The 20,055-nt window shown below is 38.8% G+C and overlaps 1 protein-coding gene across 1 annotated transcript in view; it reads right to left on the minus strand.

Moving 5' to 3' along the window:
- polr3b (polymerase (RNA) III (DNA directed) polypeptide B) overlaps nucleotides 1-17,334 on the minus strand; it is a 31,303-nt gene extending 13,969 nt beyond the window's left edge. Inside the window, exons 1-19 of the mRNA XM_017466618.3 lie at nucleotides 17,129-17,334; nucleotides 16,832-16,864; nucleotides 16,671-16,727; nucleotides 16,507-16,571; nucleotides 16,340-16,415; nucleotides 14,982-15,082; nucleotides 14,066-14,157; nucleotides 13,830-13,947; nucleotides 13,585-13,693; nucleotides 11,492-11,614; nucleotides 7,018-7,134; nucleotides 6,735-6,869; nucleotides 5,074-5,235; nucleotides 3,381-3,581; nucleotides 2,229-2,391; nucleotides 1,843-1,996; nucleotides 774-848; nucleotides 491-589; nucleotides 72-199 (exon numbers count right to left, since the gene is read on the minus strand). Of these exons, the coding sequence (XP_017322107.1) occupies nucleotides 72-199; nucleotides 491-589; nucleotides 774-848; nucleotides 1,843-1,996; nucleotides 2,229-2,391; nucleotides 3,381-3,581; nucleotides 5,074-5,235; nucleotides 6,735-6,869; nucleotides 7,018-7,134; nucleotides 11,492-11,614; nucleotides 13,585-13,693; nucleotides 13,830-13,947; nucleotides 14,066-14,157; nucleotides 14,982-15,082; nucleotides 16,340-16,415; nucleotides 16,507-16,571; nucleotides 16,671-16,727; nucleotides 16,832-16,864; nucleotides 17,129-17,200 (2,080 nt within the window). The 5' untranslated portion in view covers nucleotides 17,201-17,334. The remainder of the gene's footprint in view (nucleotides 1-71; nucleotides 200-490; nucleotides 590-773; nucleotides 849-1,842; nucleotides 1,997-2,228; nucleotides 2,392-3,380; nucleotides 3,582-5,073; nucleotides 5,236-6,734; nucleotides 6,870-7,017; nucleotides 7,135-11,491; nucleotides 11,615-13,584; nucleotides 13,694-13,829; nucleotides 13,948-14,065; nucleotides 14,158-14,981; nucleotides 15,083-16,339; nucleotides 16,416-16,506; nucleotides 16,572-16,670; nucleotides 16,728-16,831; nucleotides 16,865-17,128) is intronic.
- Between the last annotated feature and the right edge of the window lie 2,721 nt (nucleotides 17,335-20,055).

Consider the following 20,055-nt stretch of genomic DNA (forward strand, 5'->3'; position numbering starts at 1 on the left):
ATGTGACTCTGTGTGTAAGATACACAGTTATTTAGTTGTGAAAATGATTAGGTTGGGGACACAGCTCTTACCCATGGCCTGCTTGCCCATAGCACACTGATAGGTGTTCCTGGGGGATTGGTTGTGATGGGGATAAGGAATCAAACCGGCACAAACGCCCAGAAGAGTGAACGGCTCAATTTCCAAATGAGTCGTGTACCTGAAACACACCGTTAAACATGCGTTGACATTTTTAGAGTGCATGTAAACTCATGTCTGCTTACTAACACCTGCCAGATTATCCAAGCAGTCAGGTATACAGGACAACAATAAAAGACTTAACTATGTATTCAGTGCATGCATGGTCTTAATCTGATCTCTTTTGTTTTTGTACATCTGCACAAAGACAAGCAGATAGTGAAAATCCTACAAAATAACCATTAAATTTACAAAGCAAGCCACAAGCACTAATAAAAATAAATAAATGAATGAATAAATAAATAACCCTCACTTGGTGATCATATGTTCATACAGAGCAATGCTGCAGTCATTCTCCTCATTCACATCCAGATACTCCACCAGACTTTCGTGTAGAAAGTCCTCAAAACTCCTGCATGGAAATAAATAAATAGGTGTGTTTATTTAAATGTTATGTAACACAGATTTTCTAAAACGCTAAGGCAAAAAAAAGTACAGAAAAAAGACTCATTCAAGCCTCTTTTTGGGAAAAAAAAAAAAAAAAAAAAAAAAAAAAAATCAATGTGTTTCCAACTATTGATCCCACTGAAGTGCACCTGTAGCCCTGAGACAGCTCCTCGATGTGTTTGTTCTTCACAGCCGGCTTCCCGTTCTTCACAATGATGTAGGGTCTGAAAGCACAACACAAGCAGCACTGAACAAAGCTTTCACTATTATCTGGGAAACAGGCTCGACACAGAAAATAAAGCAAGATGCTTGTGTTAAACCGCAGTTGTGCCACGGAGGATAACAAGCATTTAATATCACAGCACAAATACCAGAAATAGATTCTCTTTCTCTCTAAAATAAAAGATGTAAGACACTGGTTGCGATTACCCATATTGTTCGGTTTGACCGATACAATACGTATATGAACAGAAGGCACGCTGTCATTTTTTTTCTGTAGATAGGTCACATGAGCGGAAGGTTTTTACTTTCACGTGGGTGAGTGATCAGATATATTTTGGAAAACAGTACAAACTACATTAGGAGAAAAATGTGTGTCAGGCAGCTACAAACAAAAATAAGCAGGATTAAAATATTTGTCCCATGCACATATCACTGTAAATAAAATGAGTGTCCACCAGCGTGGACCTTGACATTTGAAGGGTCTGGAGAGATTCTGTATGGAGGAATGGTCTCAGATCCCTTGCCATGTATTCTCCAACCTCATCAGGCATTATAAGAGAAGACTTAGAGCTGTTATCTTGGCAAACAGAGGTAGCACAAAGGATTGACTAAAAGGGTGCCAATAATTGTTGCACACCTATATTTAACAAAGATATTTTTTGGATAAACCTGTGTTTTGTTTCCAATTGTTTGACATCCATGAGAGCAGAGTATTTTTGTGATTTAAAAAAAAATAAATAAAAGATCAAAAAGTTAAACAATAAAAAAAATTTCACAGCCTTCTTTACTCATATTTAGCAAGGGTGCCAAGATTAACGGAGGGCACTGTACATAAACAACATAACGGTTCTGGTTTGGGCCGTGGTCACTTCTGGTTTAAAATCTGAATACAGACATGAATATTTGGAGAACTAAACAGATCCAGAGAATGACATGGAGTTACACCCCAACTCTAAACAATCTGAAATGTTCAGAGAGCACACCAAGGCTCTGTACCTGCAGAGACGTCCCCCGTCAGAGGAGATATACACACAGCGGTCCGTCACATTTGTGGAGATAGACACAAACTCATTGATGAAACCAGCTCTTCTCATCAACCTGAACGTGCTGACGAGCTTGTGATGGTCTCGAACCACTCCCAAGATGTTACCTGCCAGAACCACACACAGTCTCGAATTGCTTTTTGTGGGGTAGCTCAGAAGACATGCTCATTAGTGTAGATAAACAATGCTGTGCTTATATCTTAGAAGAAATAACCCTCAGCGTAAAAGGGATACTTTTACAAACATAAAAAAACCCCAAAAAACTTAAAAGATTTTTTCTTTTTAAATAAATAAAGAAAGACCAGAGGATGCTTCTGCATGTGAAGGCGTGCATGTTACCATTCAAGAAGACGAGGAAGACACTGGGGTAAGAGAGTTCCTCTCCACACAGAAGATTGACGTCCTCTACTCCAAGGTTAAAGGCCAGCTTAATAATGGGTCCATCCTCCATGTCAGTGGTGATGTGTGTCATTAGAGCCAGATTCTTCACTAGACCACAAGCCTGAATCACAAACATCAAATATACACTACCGGTCAAAAGTTTACAAACGCTCATTCTTTATTTTTATTTATTTTTTCCACATTTTAGAATAATAATAAAAAGTCATCAAAACTCTGGAATAACACAAATGGAACTATGGGAATTATGTTGGGATAAATAATCCAAAATAATTTAGACACCCTTTTTTGCCAAGAATGTCCAGAAATGTATTCTTGGCATTTTCTCAACCAATTTCTTGAGGAATCCCCCTGAGATGCTTTTTAAACAGCATTAAAGGATTTCCCACCTACGCTGGATTCTTATTGGCTGCTTTTCATCAAATCATCCATAAAAAAAAAAAAAAAAAAAACACACAAAAAAAATTTTTTTGTAAATAAAATGTTATTAATTTCTTTCATTAGAAAACTATGTTGGCACAATTATATTTTTGTCTACAACAACGATTTTAAACATTTAAAATCACAGACATTGAGATCAAAAGGTTTTTAAAATCAGAAACATTTCAGTTGAGTGTCTCCAAACTTTTGACCGGTAGTGTACTTTTTAGATCAAATGAGCACTTTTAACTGCATAAAGTACCAGTTTATTATTTAGTTATTAATCTTACAGAATATTACTATAAATTATTCAGTAAGTACAGTGAAAGCAACAGGATGTGTGTGTTTATGAGACAAACTGGACTGCTGAAGATTGGAAAAATGCCACATGGGCGTTTTGGCTGATCGGATAATTCCAAGAATAATTCCAAGAATGAGCAGGTGCACTAATAAAGTGGTCGGTGATTGTAAAAGATATATTATGATCAATTGATATATATATATGAGAGAGTATACATAAATTCTACTTTTTTTTTTTAATTACTATATAAAAAGATGACCTGAGACAATATTCCAAAGTTAAGCAGTGATCATGAAGGTTAAGTGCAGACTGTTCTGGTTTTAAGATCTGGTCCATTAGATTTAACTTTTAAATAGACATGTTGTACTGACCTCTCCTTCTGGAGTGTCTGAGGGGCAGAGCATTCCCCACTGTGAGGGTTGCAGGGAACGCGGCCCGCTCACCTTCCTGGTCTTCTCAAATTGAGAGGAAATACGTGTCATCATACCCAAGGCTGAGATGTACGAGAGACGCGACAGCACCTGTGTCACACCCTGCCTGTCCATCTTAAACCTCTTCAGAGACCAGTTCCCCTGAGAACAACACAGAGAGAGACAGAGGTGTGAAATCCAACACACAGGACTTCACTTGGAAATTTCCAACTAAAAATAGCTTCATGAAATTATGAGCTTCAACAATCATCAACACCAAGACATCAAGAGATAAAGGCACTCATTTTCCCTGTCCTCACTGTAACAGTTTCAGTTGTTTCTCAAAGATGAAAAGGAACTAAAATATTAACCCTCAAATTCCACTTACTGCACTCCACAATCGCAACCTGCTCCATGTAGCAGAAAGGGTTGAGCCATCAAAGCCCGCTGTGTATTAAGTAGCCTATATAACCAAATAAAACCACTGCACCACCACAAACACAATTTAGACACAATTTTTTAGACAACTGAGCTTTTAAAATTGATGCTTGCTCCACTGTATGTTGTTCTGATGTGGTTAAAATCAAGTACTGTATTTTCTCATAGGGCAAAATGTTAGTGTTGACTAGAGATGTTACTTCCCTGCAAAATAAAAAAAATAAAAATCTGGCACTGCATATACGGTACACGCGTGCATTGTAACAGTGCACTGTAATATTAGTATACACCTGGCAAAGGTTTGGGAAAAGCCGTTGCACCTCACTGTGGCTGAATTCTGGCAAATATCCAAAACAAACAAAAATAAATAAATCTAGCTTTGCTCTAGGTTTTCTTGAATATAGCATACTTTGATCCCCCCCCCCACCCCACCCACAAACTTCCAGTCAGTCTGCTTACAAATCTCTAAAAGCAAATGTCATGCTTTGATCACCTTTATTCGGTTCTCCTTTTTTCCACCATACCAGCTTCCAAGGCTATATTCATGGCGGGAGCCAGGTTTAGTTATTTAAATTAGACTTAAATAAGGTGTTTAAGAAACATTTTTCGTAAAAACTTTAAAACTACATTTGGATTGACTTGATTAAAAACCTTTTCAAAAGTATCAGCTGAATAATACAGGTTCCTCAGATGTGTAGAGGAATTGCAGTCCAGTAAAGTATGTTTAATGGATAGTGTGTTCTGACAAGATTTTCTCCTGATAGTAAAAATTGGTGTGCGAGACTTGTATGTCCTATCTGGCATCGTATGTAAATGACTTGATTCGTGGTTCGATCCAGTTTCTGAATAGCAATGTGCCATAGCAAAATGTATATAAGGGTAATCAGTTCAGATTGCGATCAGATACCAGCTGTCAAAACGTCTGCCTTTATAGCTGGATTGAAGTTTTCTCCCTTTTCACTTCTAGGGTTAACAAGACTACAGTGATAACATTACTTGTGCTTGAGATACATGCAAAAGAGAAATGAGTTCCAGTTCAGGAAAGCCTGTAGTTTTCATAACTTGGCCAAAAGTTCACCATGTGAAGGATTTTTTTGGCTGCCACATGTACGTTAAGACATTTGAGAACCAGCTATTGTTTTATGACTTTGCAACCGTACCATCCCAAACTCTCCGACATAAATTAAAGGGAAACCGAAAGTCAGCAGAGACTCACGGTCGAGATGGCGTTAACCATGCCGTTCGTGATCTGGTCCTGCCGCATGTGTTTCACCACGTCAAACTGGGCCGCTCTCTGCTTGGGTATGATCTGGTCAGCGATCTTCTTCAGCTCGGAGTTAAACTTCTTAAAGAGATCCTCAAACAGCAGAGACAGAAGCTGGAAGAAAGACCAAATCAGCACATACATGATTTCACAGAAGTCTAGAAGTTCAAAAACAGGCCATTCGGTGACTAAAGCTGGTAGTAAAGAACAACAACAACGCTGCACTAAGCTGCAATTTGTTGATTAAGGCATCAAACAATCCAGTGCGCTTTGAGCTTTCAAACCTCTGTTCATTAAACTCATTAATACATCAGCACTCTTCTACTTCACGTCTCTTTGTTGCTCTGATTCCCGAGTGCCGCTTCCAAAAACAACCAACTTTATTAACTCCATCTGGCTCCTGCAATATCTCATTCTGTGTCATCACCCCTCCGGGCGCCGCAGCATGTAATAACCAGGTGTGCTCGTGTTCAGATAAGGCTGACCTGGCCTTTCGCCTGGGGCTCTCTCATCCTCACTGAGACTCTCCAATAGCAGCTTGCCTTCATTCAGCGATATTAGCATACATCAAAACAAGCAGGCCGTACTGAAATTAATAAAGAAATTAAGCTTCTGCAGCACAGCAGGGCCAATTAGTTGAATGTCAATGAATCATAATTGAGGAGTGAGGAGATTGACAGTGTTGGGAGTGTGTGTAAGCTCTGTTGAAAGGGCTTGCTTTGCTCACTATTCTCTCACACATACACACACAGTTCACCCCTAGAGAGGGTGGGTTGGGGGAAATTAAAGGACTTAAGACTGCGGTAATTACATTATCAGAGCTGGGCTTGTGGATTAGCTCAATCGCTCCCGTCAAGGCAGCCATTCTTTTGTCATGGCTGTGCTAAATAATAATAAAAGCCAGAAAGGCCTGAGCTCGGCTGGGTTGGGATTTGGATGCTGCCTCTGCTCTGCTGCATATCTCGCCGTCGACAAAAGCAGGCGAGCTGGGAAACGGGGTGGGCAAAACACAGAGGAGACAAACAAAGCGGCGGGGCAAATAATGAAGGTATTAATAAAAGACAAGGAGGGCAGACACAAAAGAGGAAGATGAAGGATTGGGAGGAAGCCAGGCATGCAGGTCTGAGTTCGGTTTCACACAGGAGCGGCGATGTGTGTAAAAGAGAGAAAGAGAAGCCGGAGTCAAAGGCTGGAAATCTGAAAGTTCCGGAAAACATTGTGATGGAGAAAAAAGCCCCTATTAAGAAGATAAGTCAGATGGTAAAAACAGCACACTAAGTAAAGCACCTCTCAAACAAGGAACGGTTAAAAGCCTTAGTGCCCACAGTACATCCTCATCTCAAACTCTGCCACCGAAATGTGGCACAACCAAGGTCTTGGTTGAAGAAAGATCCATTACAAAGGCCGTCACAGTCATTCTTAATTAAATTAGAGGTGGTGTGAATAAGTGCCGAACAGGGAGGAGGGGCTGCTCATACGAGTATCGAACCCAACAGACCATCGTACACAAGATAATTGTGGACTCTGGAATCTGTGGTCGTCTCATCTCCCGTCACTCAGGCTGCTTCAGAGACAGTGTGTGTGCATTTGTGCATTACATCCACCATCCATACCTGCCCAGCCAGCTCGAGACGCTTGTTTCCATAGTAATCGCGGTCGTCCACTTTGTTGCTGCCTTGAGCGAGAATCACCCTGCGCACCATTACAGCCAGGTAGATGCATTTCGCTCTGAAGTTAAACTCCTTCACCTAGGAAACACAGAAAAACACAATTTACATTTGAGAAAAACGTAACTAAGTCATGATCAATGAAAAGCAAGAAACCCCCCCAAAATCACAGAATTCAACCCAGACTGAATTCAGGTAAAAAGCTTAAGTCACAAAGACAGAGGCTCACAGGAACGTGGGTGAGGATGGTGGAAGCAAGCAGCTCTCTCGCCTCCTCCATCTTGGTTTTCTTCGGTCCACCCCACATGCGCTGACGCCGTACTTTGTTTCCGATGTACTTCAGAGCCTGAGATAAAAACAAAACAATCACAGCGGCTTCACGGGTCTGGCAGTGGATCGTTTCAGCATGGGGAGCGCTCGCAATTTACTTTCAAGTCACGGTAAAGAGAATCGTTTCAAATCGGGGAACGAGCAGAATAGTTCAAGGTCCACTAACTCACTAAAGGTGCGTTAGAGATCGGACGCACGGTCCCTCGTCCGACACACGCACACCTGAGCTCGGCACTGCTTATTCGACCGCAAAAGGTTAAAAGGTCACAGAGTGGGATTTTCTTCTAGACCACCCACTCTGACGATCATAGCCGCATGGCTGTGTGACTTATAATAATAAAGCACACGACATAATTCCAACAATGAAAAATTAAACGGGGAACACTTTATAAGACTGCAAAACGCTACACACTGCTAGGGGCACAGAATAACAGCAATGGTGGTGATGAATGAGGCCTAGACTATAGTTTTGAGTTCTGTAACTTTTTCCAGTGTGTTCATGCTACCTCTCCTAAGAACTGCAATAAATAAATAAATAAATAAATAAATAAATAAACAAACAAACAAACAAACAAACAAACAAACAGGGGATGACAGGTTGTACAGGAATTTTGACTGGGACCCTGAGCACACCACAGCACACAAACTCAAAACAATACGTCTTTACTCAAAAGATGTATTTTTGCTGCAAGGCATTTCATTTAAAGAACAGAAATCATGAACTCATTTTTTAGACCATTTGTTTAAAATATTTAATAGCTTGTGTCAAAACACAGCTGTTCCTTGTGCATACACTGTATTTTTAGAACATTTTTACAATTTGAACATCTAATGTATGCTTTTTTTTGTTTAACTTCTGTAATTTTATACTTCTATTTTGATCATTTTTCTACATCTAGTACCATTCGGTACTGCACCTTAAAATCTGTCGGACTTCTGTGCAATGACAATAAAAGCACTCTAATCTATTATTAAAATGAGAACTTCATTCTTTAAGATGGTCCGTGTGGCTGAGAGGAAAAATCATGGAGCTGAATCTGCCGAGGTTCTGAGCCACCTGAAAAATCCCCTCCGTCTGAAGCAGGAAGCTGGCAAAAAGCTTTTGTGAGGCTCTTCATTTTAGCTCATAACAAAGTGAAATTGCTTAACTGTTGAAAATATTTCATCATAATTAGCTTTTAGAAAAATGCAGGTCTTACAGGGATGTAAAATATCATTTTTCTAGCATTGAGCCAAAATCACAGTTGCTATTTATTATACCAAAAAGACACTGAATGTGGGGGTACAGTGGCTTAGTGGTTAGCATGTTTGCCTTGCACCTCCAGGGTTGGGGGGTTCAAATCCCACCTCTGCCCTGTGTGTGCTTCTGGGGTTTTCCTCCCCCAGTCCAAAGACATGCATTGTAGGCTGATTGGCATCTCTGTAGCGTGTGAATGAGCGTGTGAGTGTGTGCGCGATTGTGCCCAGAGATGGGTTGGCACCACATCCAGGATGTCCTCTGCCTTGTACCCTTGGGATAGGCTCCAGACTCCCCACGACCCTGCGTAGGATAATCGGTACAGAAAACTGACGGATGGACAGACAACGAATGCTCGATTCTTAACGGTCAGATGTTGATTAATTTTCAAGAACAGCGCCGCTGACAGTAGTCCCGGCTCAAAAGGTTTACGTTGACATGTTTGTTCTAATACATTGCTGTTTTTATAGTTACAACTTGCACAGGGAATTGGCAGACAATCCACATACACAGATTTATAAACATGTGTAATTGTTGATATGGTTAAGTTTTCTATGAGGAGATATTTATTTTGAATTTTTTTCTAAAGGAGTCTCTGGTTTCAGTGCGCGGTCATGGTTGCTCAGCAACATGACAAGCTGCATTTCTGGGTGATGAACTTAAAGAGATCTCAGGTAAAAAGAGATGATGGTGGGGGAATGGCTGGTTATAACTGCTAGAACTTTAACAACAGGATTGAATTTCTTTCATGAATTTTCCACAACATTAAATGTAACTACAAATAAAAGTTAAGTAATAGAAAACTGCAAATGTTGGCCAATTTGTTGTTTTTGGGACATGCTCTTTCAGGGAGGGGGAAGAAAAAACAACAACTTGTTAACAATAATTAAGCTATATAATATAATAAACTATATATAATAATCAATGACAGCATGGTCCAAAAGATTTGATTTTTTTTAACTTAAAACAGAATGCTTACTCGCCTACATTTAACAACTTAATTATGTTCATTTAAGAACAAAAGACCCTGCTTTTAAATTTCTGCAGCACAGTTATGACAGGCTCTGCACCATCACTTGATGACAGACGCTGCCTCTAGTGGTCAAACAGTGCCAGAACATGTTCCCTCCCCTCCTATTAGAAGCCTTTAATGATTTTGCTCCAATACATCTTATCTGAAGTCTGTCTGGGTCAATTGTAGCACGCACGTAAAGCTCATTAAGAGTCCTGATGTGACGCACACAATGGTACCGGTGCACAAACAGGCGCGTGGGCATGCTCAGACGCAGGTTGCTAGGATGCAGATATGCTTCTTACCGACCTATTGTTGGGGTTTTGTATAAAAAAAAAAAAATTAAAAAATTAAAAAAGACGTCTGCTGAGCAAATTGGGCCTCAGTACTCAACAATGTACATCAGACACATTTTTAAAAGACAAAATGACATTGTTACGTAAGCGATGAGAAACAAACATTTAACATTGTTAAATACGGCAATCATAAGTGAATTAATTAATGATGATATTAAAAATGGTGCATGCTGGTCACTTTATACAAGTCCATTATTCATTTATTCAATTAATCAGGGTGTTAAAGAGAGGGAAAAGAAAAGAAGCACTAATATGCTTTTTGAATACTACCAGAATTCACAGCAGATGGGACACGTAAGCAACACATCCGTGTAGTGTAAACGCCACCGCAATCCAGACGATACGATATTCGGATTGTGCGTGGTGTAGATGTAGAGCAAACACTAAATGGCACTAATGGATATTATAGCAACATGAAAACCAGAACGCACACAAATATGCTGCTAATTCGCGATCTCGCTCTCTCATGTCATATGTTTAAGTAAACAGCGATGTAATTACAGCTGGTCCAAATTCATTCATGTTATACTGACACAATTTGTCATCAGAGGTGCTTTCAGACATGAAACTTATTTCAAACCCTGGTGTGTTGACCCCCCTCAGTGCGATTCATTTGATCAGAAGAGAACACAACAATCATACTCAGGTGGGGACGGCTCCAAGAGCTCCAGAACGAGTCTGCTTGAAAGTGATCTCTAGCGTTGTTCGGCTGCAGTAAAAATGTGATTCGATTCCGAATCGACCCAAAATGCAGGAAGTAAACTGAATAAGCTGTGTGTCGAGGGCATTTTCTTGTGTGTGCAAGCTACAAAACTGACACACAAGGGCATAGCTTTAGTGCTACAGAAATACAACGTGTTATGTGTTTCTGAACAAAGAACAAATAGTCATCGTTTTTCATCACCGGCTGTACATTCTCCGAGCTTGGTTGGCATCAGTGATTTCTACAGGGTGTCCCAAAAAAAATCCTCCATACAGAGGGGAAATTGAACACTTTTTAGCAAAATGTCTTCCAAAATTTTTCATACCTTGTTTATATTTTTTGTTCGGATATCCTTCAAGAACACCTCTGACAAAAGACAAACCTACTGAAATCACGGTCACGGCTGGATCGTGAAGTAAGATTGCGATGGACTTTAACAGGAAACATGGCGAGCACATCTCACACACACACACGACACTGTTGCCAAACTTATTAACAAATACAAAAAGACTGGAAGTGTTGCGATCCTCCACGAACAGCCACTGATGAAGGCACAACAGATGTGGTGCTGGCAAACATAGTCCCCTGTGTATGGAGACTTTTGGGACACACTGTATACACACTGGGCAAAGATTTGCTTATATTTTTATGATTGTATTTCTGACCCTCCTGCACACACATCAGCCAGTATTCCTTTTGCTTTTTGGTTTGTGTAATAATTTGTGCAACTTATGTAAAACCAAACCAAAGCTAATTATTTGCTCTAATAGTGATGGTACCGTAAAGTTTCATAAGAACAAATTCCAGTAAGAACAAAGCGGAGCATCTGGTGTGACTTCAGCGACTTTAACTTCTAAAACATTTAATTATTATTACTGGTCTTGCGGCACATCAGAAGAATGTGCATCTCCATTCTGTTACTACTTCCCATATTCCATAACAGTGACTTAATTCAGTAAACCGAACAGAAGATGATGATATTTTCCTTCTCATTTCAGCAGAATTACAACTAACATCATGACACCATGCATCTTTGGTGATACAGTACGTGTAGCTGTGGTGTACCTGTGTCTGGGTGAAAATCTGAGCCTTCTGGCACTCTTCCAAACTGGGGGCGAAAGCAGCCATGACATGCTCCTCTGTACCAATCATCTGCACGATCTCCTGATCACTCTCCACACCCATGGCCTGAAAACACACAGGAAATGAGCTGTGAATAAATATATACAAACAATCCCTGTATCTTACAACACACCATGCTGATGGCCGCATGACAGGCAAACATCTGTATTTGACAACAGGAGAGGTGTTTCAGAGGTGAGGAGTGAATTTTAGGCCTCTCTGACATTTACTTATGCTAATAGACAACTGTGGGAACAGGACCAGGCTTACACGCACTGCGTCTAGGTCTGCGTCGTTTGCCAAAGCCTCCGAGGAGCAAGAGAAAGCATGAGGGAATTTACTCGGGATGAACGAGTGCAGAGCAAATATGCTCAACAGCTAATTTAGGCCGTGCAATGTTGCAGTTGTATCTGTGTATTTGGAGGGAGCTTGAAGCAAAGTGATTTCTGTAGAGCACTGTGAGAGCCATTTAAGTTCTGATTAAATATGAGACCTGAATCTAACTTCTCCCCGCCCAAACACCCATACATAATGTACCTTTTTTTTTTTTTTATTAGTTCCCTGTATATTACTGCAGAATCACTTAAAAATCCATCAGCCAGCTGATTTTTCACAATTGCCACTGTCATCAAGCAGTTCCTGACTTTACAGCTGGTAATATTATGATGCACTCCCTTTACGGTCCTTAAACCTGAAATGGTAGAAATGCTCATTTTACTGTCTTTTTTTATTTTAAGCTATTGGTCTTGGCACTTAAATTATTATAATTTTAAATGCCAAATCGTGAGCAGGGGAAAAAAAATCTTACTACTTACACAGCTGCTCATTTTGCATTCTTCTCTTTGTATTATTATTATTATTATTATTATTATTATAATAAACACCATGGTGTATGGGCTTGGGGCAGAACAGGCACAATGTTTGAACCGATGCACTTCAGAGAGCTGCCCTTATAAACACATGCCTTCATTTTAAAGAATATGGTTCATAACAATAACAGCTGCCTAGAATGACCCTTATTTACAGTTTGCAAGAATTAACCATTTATATACTGCATACCTGTATTGTGTTATACTAAATCATTATTTATAAATAAATAAATAAATAAATAAATAAATAAAACACAACTAAGTACAAAGTTCTTAGCATTACCCTGTAGGGACAAAACAAAACTATGCCAGACTGACTTAAATGTTCCAGACATTATGCGTTCAGTTTCTTACTAAATGTTATTAATATCAAGTTCATTACAGAAACTGTAAAGAAAAAGAAATGCAGAATCCTAAGTGTATTGCCTTTGTTTGACAGGATAATATACACTACCTATCAAAAGTTTAGACACACACATTATTTCCCCCCCCACATTTTAAAATAATTCCAAAATAAAATCAAAATAATTTCGTATTTTAGCATCTTCAAAGTAGACACCCTTTAATAGGAGTTCACACCTACGCTGGACACTTATTGGCTATTGTTCAGGAATATTTCGCTCTAAGTCATCCGTTCAAAAAATATTTTTTTTGTAAATAAAATGTTAGTTTTCTAATGAAAGAAATTAATATGTTGGCGCAATTATATTTTTGTCCACAACACCAATTTCAAACATTTAAATCATACACCCTCGGATCAAAAGGTTTTTAAGCTCATGAGAAACAGGTCAGTCAAGTGTCCCCAAACTTTTGACTGGTAGTTTGTGTATTTATCTCAAATTCATTTCTAAATTTCTATACTTCCCCAGGTCTAGAAATGAGTGAATTTGAATTTTTTCAGACGAATTTTATTTAAATCAAATAAAAGTCCTCCACCACTATTTTGGCCAAAAAAAAACCCCACTGTCAAGTTCATTCAATTGCATACTTCACTTTTCATCTCCCAGTACCATTGAATTTCTTTTTTTGGTATGTTGCACCATCTGCTGGTTACTGAATCCCAACACCAGTCCTCAGCTCTGATGTCATATACATTATTAGAGTTTGCTTATTTCCAGCAATACACTACATACTCCTATTTATTTCTGCATTCTTCAGCCCTCTAACCTTGAAGATGATGCCGATGGGAGCGTCCTCGGAGAGCGTGTTGTGTTTCAAGTAAAAGCGTCCCTGCTTCACGATCATGTTGGTTCTACTCTTCTTCTCGTGGGTGGAACTAAAGTCCAGAAAAAGAGACGGTGGGAAAAAAAAAAAAAAGATGTTAAAAAAAAAAAAAAAAAATGTGAGGAAGAATAATGAAGTGTCATTTATGAAATGAATGGTGGAAAACAGTGGTCACATGATCGCAGAACCTGGTCACCGAGGCTCCCACCGCACCCTTGCGGTCTTGCTCCACAATGATGCGGTTCTTGGACAGCTGCTCCTGGATGAGAATGACTTTCTCCTGTCCTTTCACAATGAAATAGCCACCTAAACACACAGAGAGAGAGAGAGAGAGAGAGAAACTATTAAAGAGCTACTCAAATGATTAAAACATAGTTCCTCTAATTAGATACCGATTTCATTCAGGCTGTATCAGAGGATCTACCTGGATCTAAAGGACACTCGTTCAGTTTAGAGAACTCCATGGGTGTCTTGCCTGTCAGCACACAGTTGGAACTGCGCAACATAATTGGCATCCTGAAAGGAAAAAGCAACCAGTTTTTAATGACTGTTGAAGTCTCAACTCTGATTGGTCAGAAGCTGTCGATTAATTTTCTATAAGAGAACGGCTCGGACAGTAGATCAAGGCTATGTGACCTGTCGTTTTGTAGATGCTCTGACCCAGTCGTCTAGCCATCACAGTCTGGCCCTTGTCAAAGTTGTTCAGATCCTTACACTTGCCCATTTTTCCTGCTTCCAACACATCAACTTCAAGAACTGACTGTTCACTCGCTGCCTAATATATCCCACCCATTGACAGGTGCATTTATAATGAGATAATGTTATTCTCTTCACCTGTCAGTGGTTTTAATATTAAGGCTGAACAATGTATTTCACATTTTGGAAGGATTCTCCAGTGTCAGTGCTTTCTAACTGTCAGATGTAAGGCTGTAATTTTACCTTAAGTTTTCTGACACTTTGGAGTTTCTCTGCAACATGACAAGCTCCAGTGGGTTTTTTTTAGTCATTAATTTCAAGAGAGGGAAAAAAAGGAAGGCTAGTGATGGAACAAAGCAATACAAGGAACTAACTTGCTTCACAGAAGTTATACGACAATAAATGCTACTATAAATGGATAACATTTATGATGTCATTTTTGTTGGCAAATTGCTGTTGTATAAAAGGAATAAAACACCTCAGCATGTGCTACTGTTACAAAATAACTTCAGAGCCTAGTTTGTTTTATTCCTTAATGAATCAGAGTGTGTGTATTATCAGAAGGTCCCACAGTACAAGTCCTATTAGTTTGAAATCCAGCCTTCAGTTTGGACATCATGTGATGGCTGAACCGATCTGAGTACCTTCCTATAGGTAAAGCATTACGGATGATCCTCTGGCTGCCTCTGGTGTACTCGATGTCCACTGTAATGGGGGCGGAGTAAGTCATGTCTCTCAGTCGACACTGGATGGCGATGACAAATAGAAATGGGACTTAATCATTACTCCTTTTGCCCAACCCTAGTTTCTAGTAATTACACATACAAGTTATTGTACATTGGATTTACATGGATTTTTATCTTCTTTGTAGGTAGATTATAGAACAGAGGCACTTCTTCATTCTGCCCCATTCCAAACTTAAAGTGGATACAAACTTTTGCACAGAGCTGTTCTTTTTTTTTTTCTTTTTTTTTAACTTAGCATCCCCTCAGAAACTACTAGCAAGGCCAATTAAATAGTTTTTGCTGTAGACTGAAGACATTTGGGTTTGAGATCAAAAGGTGAACATGAGAAGAGTTTACAATTTCAGCTTTAATTTCCTGGTATTTGTGTGTGTTAAACAACATAGAAAAACAACAACAACAGTAGCAGCTGCTGCTGATGACAGAAACATTGCAAGAGCTGTGAAGAAAAACCCAAAAACAACAGTCAGTGACATCAATAACTTCTACAGGACAGGGGTGAAAGTATTACAATACACCAATGAAGAAGACTTCAAGGCCAGAAATATAGAGACCATACCACAAGATGCAAAGCACTCATCAGCAATAAGAATCAGAAGGCCAGACTGCAATTTGCAAAGAAATACAGAGATGAGCCACAAAAGTTCTGGAACCAAGATTGACCTCGACGAAAGTAATAAAACGCCAAAGTTTGGATAATGAAAGGATCTGCTCATGAACCAAAACATACAAGCTCATCTGTGAAACATGGTGGAGGTAGTGTAATAGCTTGGGATTACAAACCTACTTCTGAAACAGGCTCACTAATCTTTATTGATGACATAACTCATGATGGTAGCAGAAGAATGAATTCAGAAGTTTACAGGAACATTTTTGTCTGCAAATTTACAGAGAAATGCAAGATAATGATCCAAAACACACTGCCAACAAAACAAAGGACTTTATCTGGGGGAAAGTGGAAGGTTTTAGACTGGCCAAGTCAATCACCAGACCTTAACCCAATTGAGCATGCATTTCACCTCCGGAGGAGGAGACTGAAGAGAACACAGTGAAGCAAACAACAACTCAAAGAGGCTGAAAGAAACCAACAGCGAGGCTTGATGCAGTTATTGCAAGCAAGGGATATGCAACCAAATATTAAGTGTTCTTTACTTTAATTACAATAGTTTCGGAGGGGACTGTATATGTTGCTTAAATGTTTTACTAGATCATGAATAGACTAGAAGGGTAGACCATCACTGAATTCATTCATTCATTACCTCATGTGGTGAAACTGGTCTGGTGACATTAAAGCTCTCTTCCACATCAGGCATCCCGACATAGATATTGAGGTACCTATTGAGGAAACATAACAGTGACATTTATGACTGATACTAAAATGGGGAAAATGGGGGGGGGGATTGCTAAATATATCCAGCAGCCTTACTTTAGATACCACATGGGATCTGCATCACTTGTAATCTTCTCATTTGCTTTCATGATCTTTTTTATCTGAAAACATGACCATAGATGATGTGAGGGCTCTGAGCATTAAAAAAAAAACCTTTTAGAACTATTTTCTTGATATAAATAACATATATAAACACTTACCTCCACATTAATGAAGTAGTTAAAAGAGTCAATGTGCTGCTTTACCAAGCCTTTAACCTGAAAATTAAACAGTCTCTAACATGAAGGGACTGCTAATACTGGTATTATTACTTCTAGAACTTTCTTTTTTCCTTTATATTAGTACAGGATAGGATGCTTACCTTCAAAAAGGCTGGAAGCAACTTCCATTTTTCCTTGAATAAACAGAGTTTAAAATATATATATCATCCTTAAACACATACAGATTCACTAGTATTATACTATATTGGTCTTTTAGCTCGTTGAAACTTGCCGAGCCATACATACAGTAGACTAGACAGGGTGTAAACTCTTTATTTATTTATTTATTTATTTATTTTTTATACCATATAGAGTGCATGTATGCAGGGACTGGGGAGCCATTTAGGATTCACCTCATGTTAGCCACTTGGCTAACAAGTTTAAGCATGCTCGCTTACCTCCACTGTGTCAACTGAAGCTGCGAGCTGTTGGGGAGACATGTCCCCAAAGTCCTCCTGCAGTAACTCCATGCTTTTCACTACAGCTGCCACAAGCTACGCTACCAAATCATATTACAAACTTCATCACCTACTAACAACATTTCAACCGGAAGTTGAATATACACGTGAAAATTGCACTGAAGCGAGAAAATGATCAAATGCGGTGCAACGAAAAAATTGGACCGGGTTACAAAAAGAACGAACGTGATTAGTTCCACCCACAGAAAATATCTAATCATTACTGTCAGATCAATCTTAAATGTTTAGCACACCAGCGCGACTATTCAGAAATATTCTTTGTGAATATTATCTACTTTTTAAGCAGAATTATAAATGCACCATAAAAGCCCGGGGAGAAAATAATGGTTTAATATGCACACATGTCCATATAAAGGATTGTACGGTTTTAATTAAAATATTTTATAAACAAATGAGCATAGAGAAAGGAGAGTCATAAACTTTTAGAAAATCTGTCTCTATCAAAATCAGTAAACATGTCCTTCAACAACGAACAAATACATCAACATACAAACAAATGTGCAAACCAATAAACGAACAAATACACAAGCAATCAAATGCACCAATGAGTAGACAATATTCATTATCAATATAACCTACAATGAATCAATAATCAAATCCTAAAATAAATGTTTCCATAAATAATTTAATAAAGCATTGAAGCATTTATGTTTTGATTAATATATGCATGTTATTCATTTAGAAATTGCTTTAAAATACACCTTGATGGATTTAATGATAAGTCACTCTCCACCCACTGTAAGATTAGATGATAACATTCTGCCAATGTGGCATGAAGGCTTAAGTGTGGAAAAGAATAAGGGGAAAGCCAACAATTATAATCTATGTATAAGTATTCGGCCATTTATGTTCATGAAACTAATGACATCAGAAGTTTAGGAGAACTACAAATAGTTTAATCACCATTCCAATTTATATTTAACCAAGTGTTTAATTAGCTGAAATTAGAAACCTTCCCACATAAATAACTGAAAATAGCTCTTGCAAAGGCGTGGCAATACATCAGTAGGAGGTGCATTTGTATACTTTTAGAATATGTACTACACTCAGGTGCATGAGTATTTGCCTCTGTACACCAACATAGTGGATTTGAAATGAAGCAATCAAGATGTTGTAGTGTAGACTTTCACTTTTAATTCCAGGGCTTTAACAAAAAAATATTGCATTAACCTTTTAAGAATTACAGCCATTACAGTCTACATTTTCAAAGGCTAAAAAGTATATGGACAAACTAACATAATTATAAGTATACGAATTATTTTTAATACTTGGATGAAAATCTTTTGGAGTCAATGACTGCCTCATGTAAGGAACCCATGGGCATCACCACATTCTGAGTTTCCTCCTTTGAGATGTTTTGTCAGGCCTTTCCTGCAACTGCCTTCAGTTGCTGCTTGTTTGTGGGTCTTTCGGCCTTCTATTTTTCTTCAGTAAGTGAAAAGCATGCTCATATGGGTCAGATGACTGATTCAGTCATTTAACATTCCATTTCTTTGCCTTAAGAAGCTGTTGGGTTGCTTTTGCGGTTTGTTTTGAGCCATTATCTTTCTGTACAGTGAAGCGCTGTCCTATCAGTTTGCAGCATTTGACTGAATCTGAGCAGAAAGTATAGCTACGCTTCAGAATTCATCCTGCTACTTCTATTAGCAGTCACATCGTCACTAAACATCAGTGACCCAGTTCCACTGGCAGCCATACATACAAGTGTTATGCCATAACACTTCCTCCAATATGTTTGACAGATGATTTGTATGCTTCGGATCATGAGCCCTTTCTTTCCTTCTCCATACTCTTCTCTTCCCATCATTCTGGTACAAGTTAATCTGGGTTTCATCTATCCACAGAATCTTGTTCTAGAACTGGGCATGCTCTTTTCAGTTGTTTACTAGCAACGTTTATTTGGTCTTTCTGTTCTTAAGTGTTATCAGTGGTTTGCACGATGATTTGCATCATAAAACTTCTGTATTTACATTCAAGAAGGTGTCTCTTGATCGGAGACTTTGACAATGATACGCCTTCCTCCTCAAGAGTGTTCTGGTCTTGGCTAGATGTTGTGAAGTGGTTTTTCACTCACCAAGGAAAGAATTCTATGATCATTAACTTTAGCTGTCTTCAGTGACCATTCAGGCCTTTTGGTGTTGCCAGTGCATTTTTTCTTTTTAAGAATGTACCAAATTATTGATTAGGCCACTCCTAAAGTTTCTGCTATCTCTCTGATAGGTTGGTTTGTTTGTTTTTTCAGCTTAATGATGGCTTCCTTCACTTGCAGATTGAGAGTTCCCATGAATGTTTCCTACCAGGTTCCGGAAAGCTTGAATATATACAACACTGGACTAATTTTATTGTCGCTTTTCCGTCTTTTTTGAAGCTCAGTGCTACATTACTATTGCACAATTGTGTGGAAAAACATACATTCTTGGAAAGACTGTGTTCCAGCTATCAAGGAAACATCGGGGTAACTGATAGAGTTTCTATTTCATATAACAGCTTCATTTAAATACCAAAATCATTCAGGAAAGTATGGGGTTCTGCTGGGCCCCCTGTCTAACCAGGGCCCTTTGATCATCTCCATACTATACTCATTGGGTGGACTCAATCTTCTAGACCTTTACTGCCATATAGGTCACTTTGTATGAATAAGTTACTGTAGTCCATGTGTTGATCATCTGCTCAATGGTGGTCACTTTCCATGAATGCATGTGGTAAATGATGACTAATAAATTGTACATAATAACAGATGGGCTAGACCAATCAGCATTTGTGCTTCTGCAACGTGAACAATGTTGGGTTATATGGTAGGTCAAAACTGTGTAGGCATTATTCATTTATAGACAACTTGCACAAGG

Source organism: Ictalurus punctatus, chromosome 4, assembly GCF_001660625.3.
Source record: "Ictalurus punctatus breed USDA103 chromosome 4, Coco_2.0, whole genome shotgun sequence".
NCBI classification, from domain to species: Eukaryota; Metazoa; Chordata; class Actinopteri; order Siluriformes; family Ictaluridae; genus Ictalurus; species Ictalurus punctatus.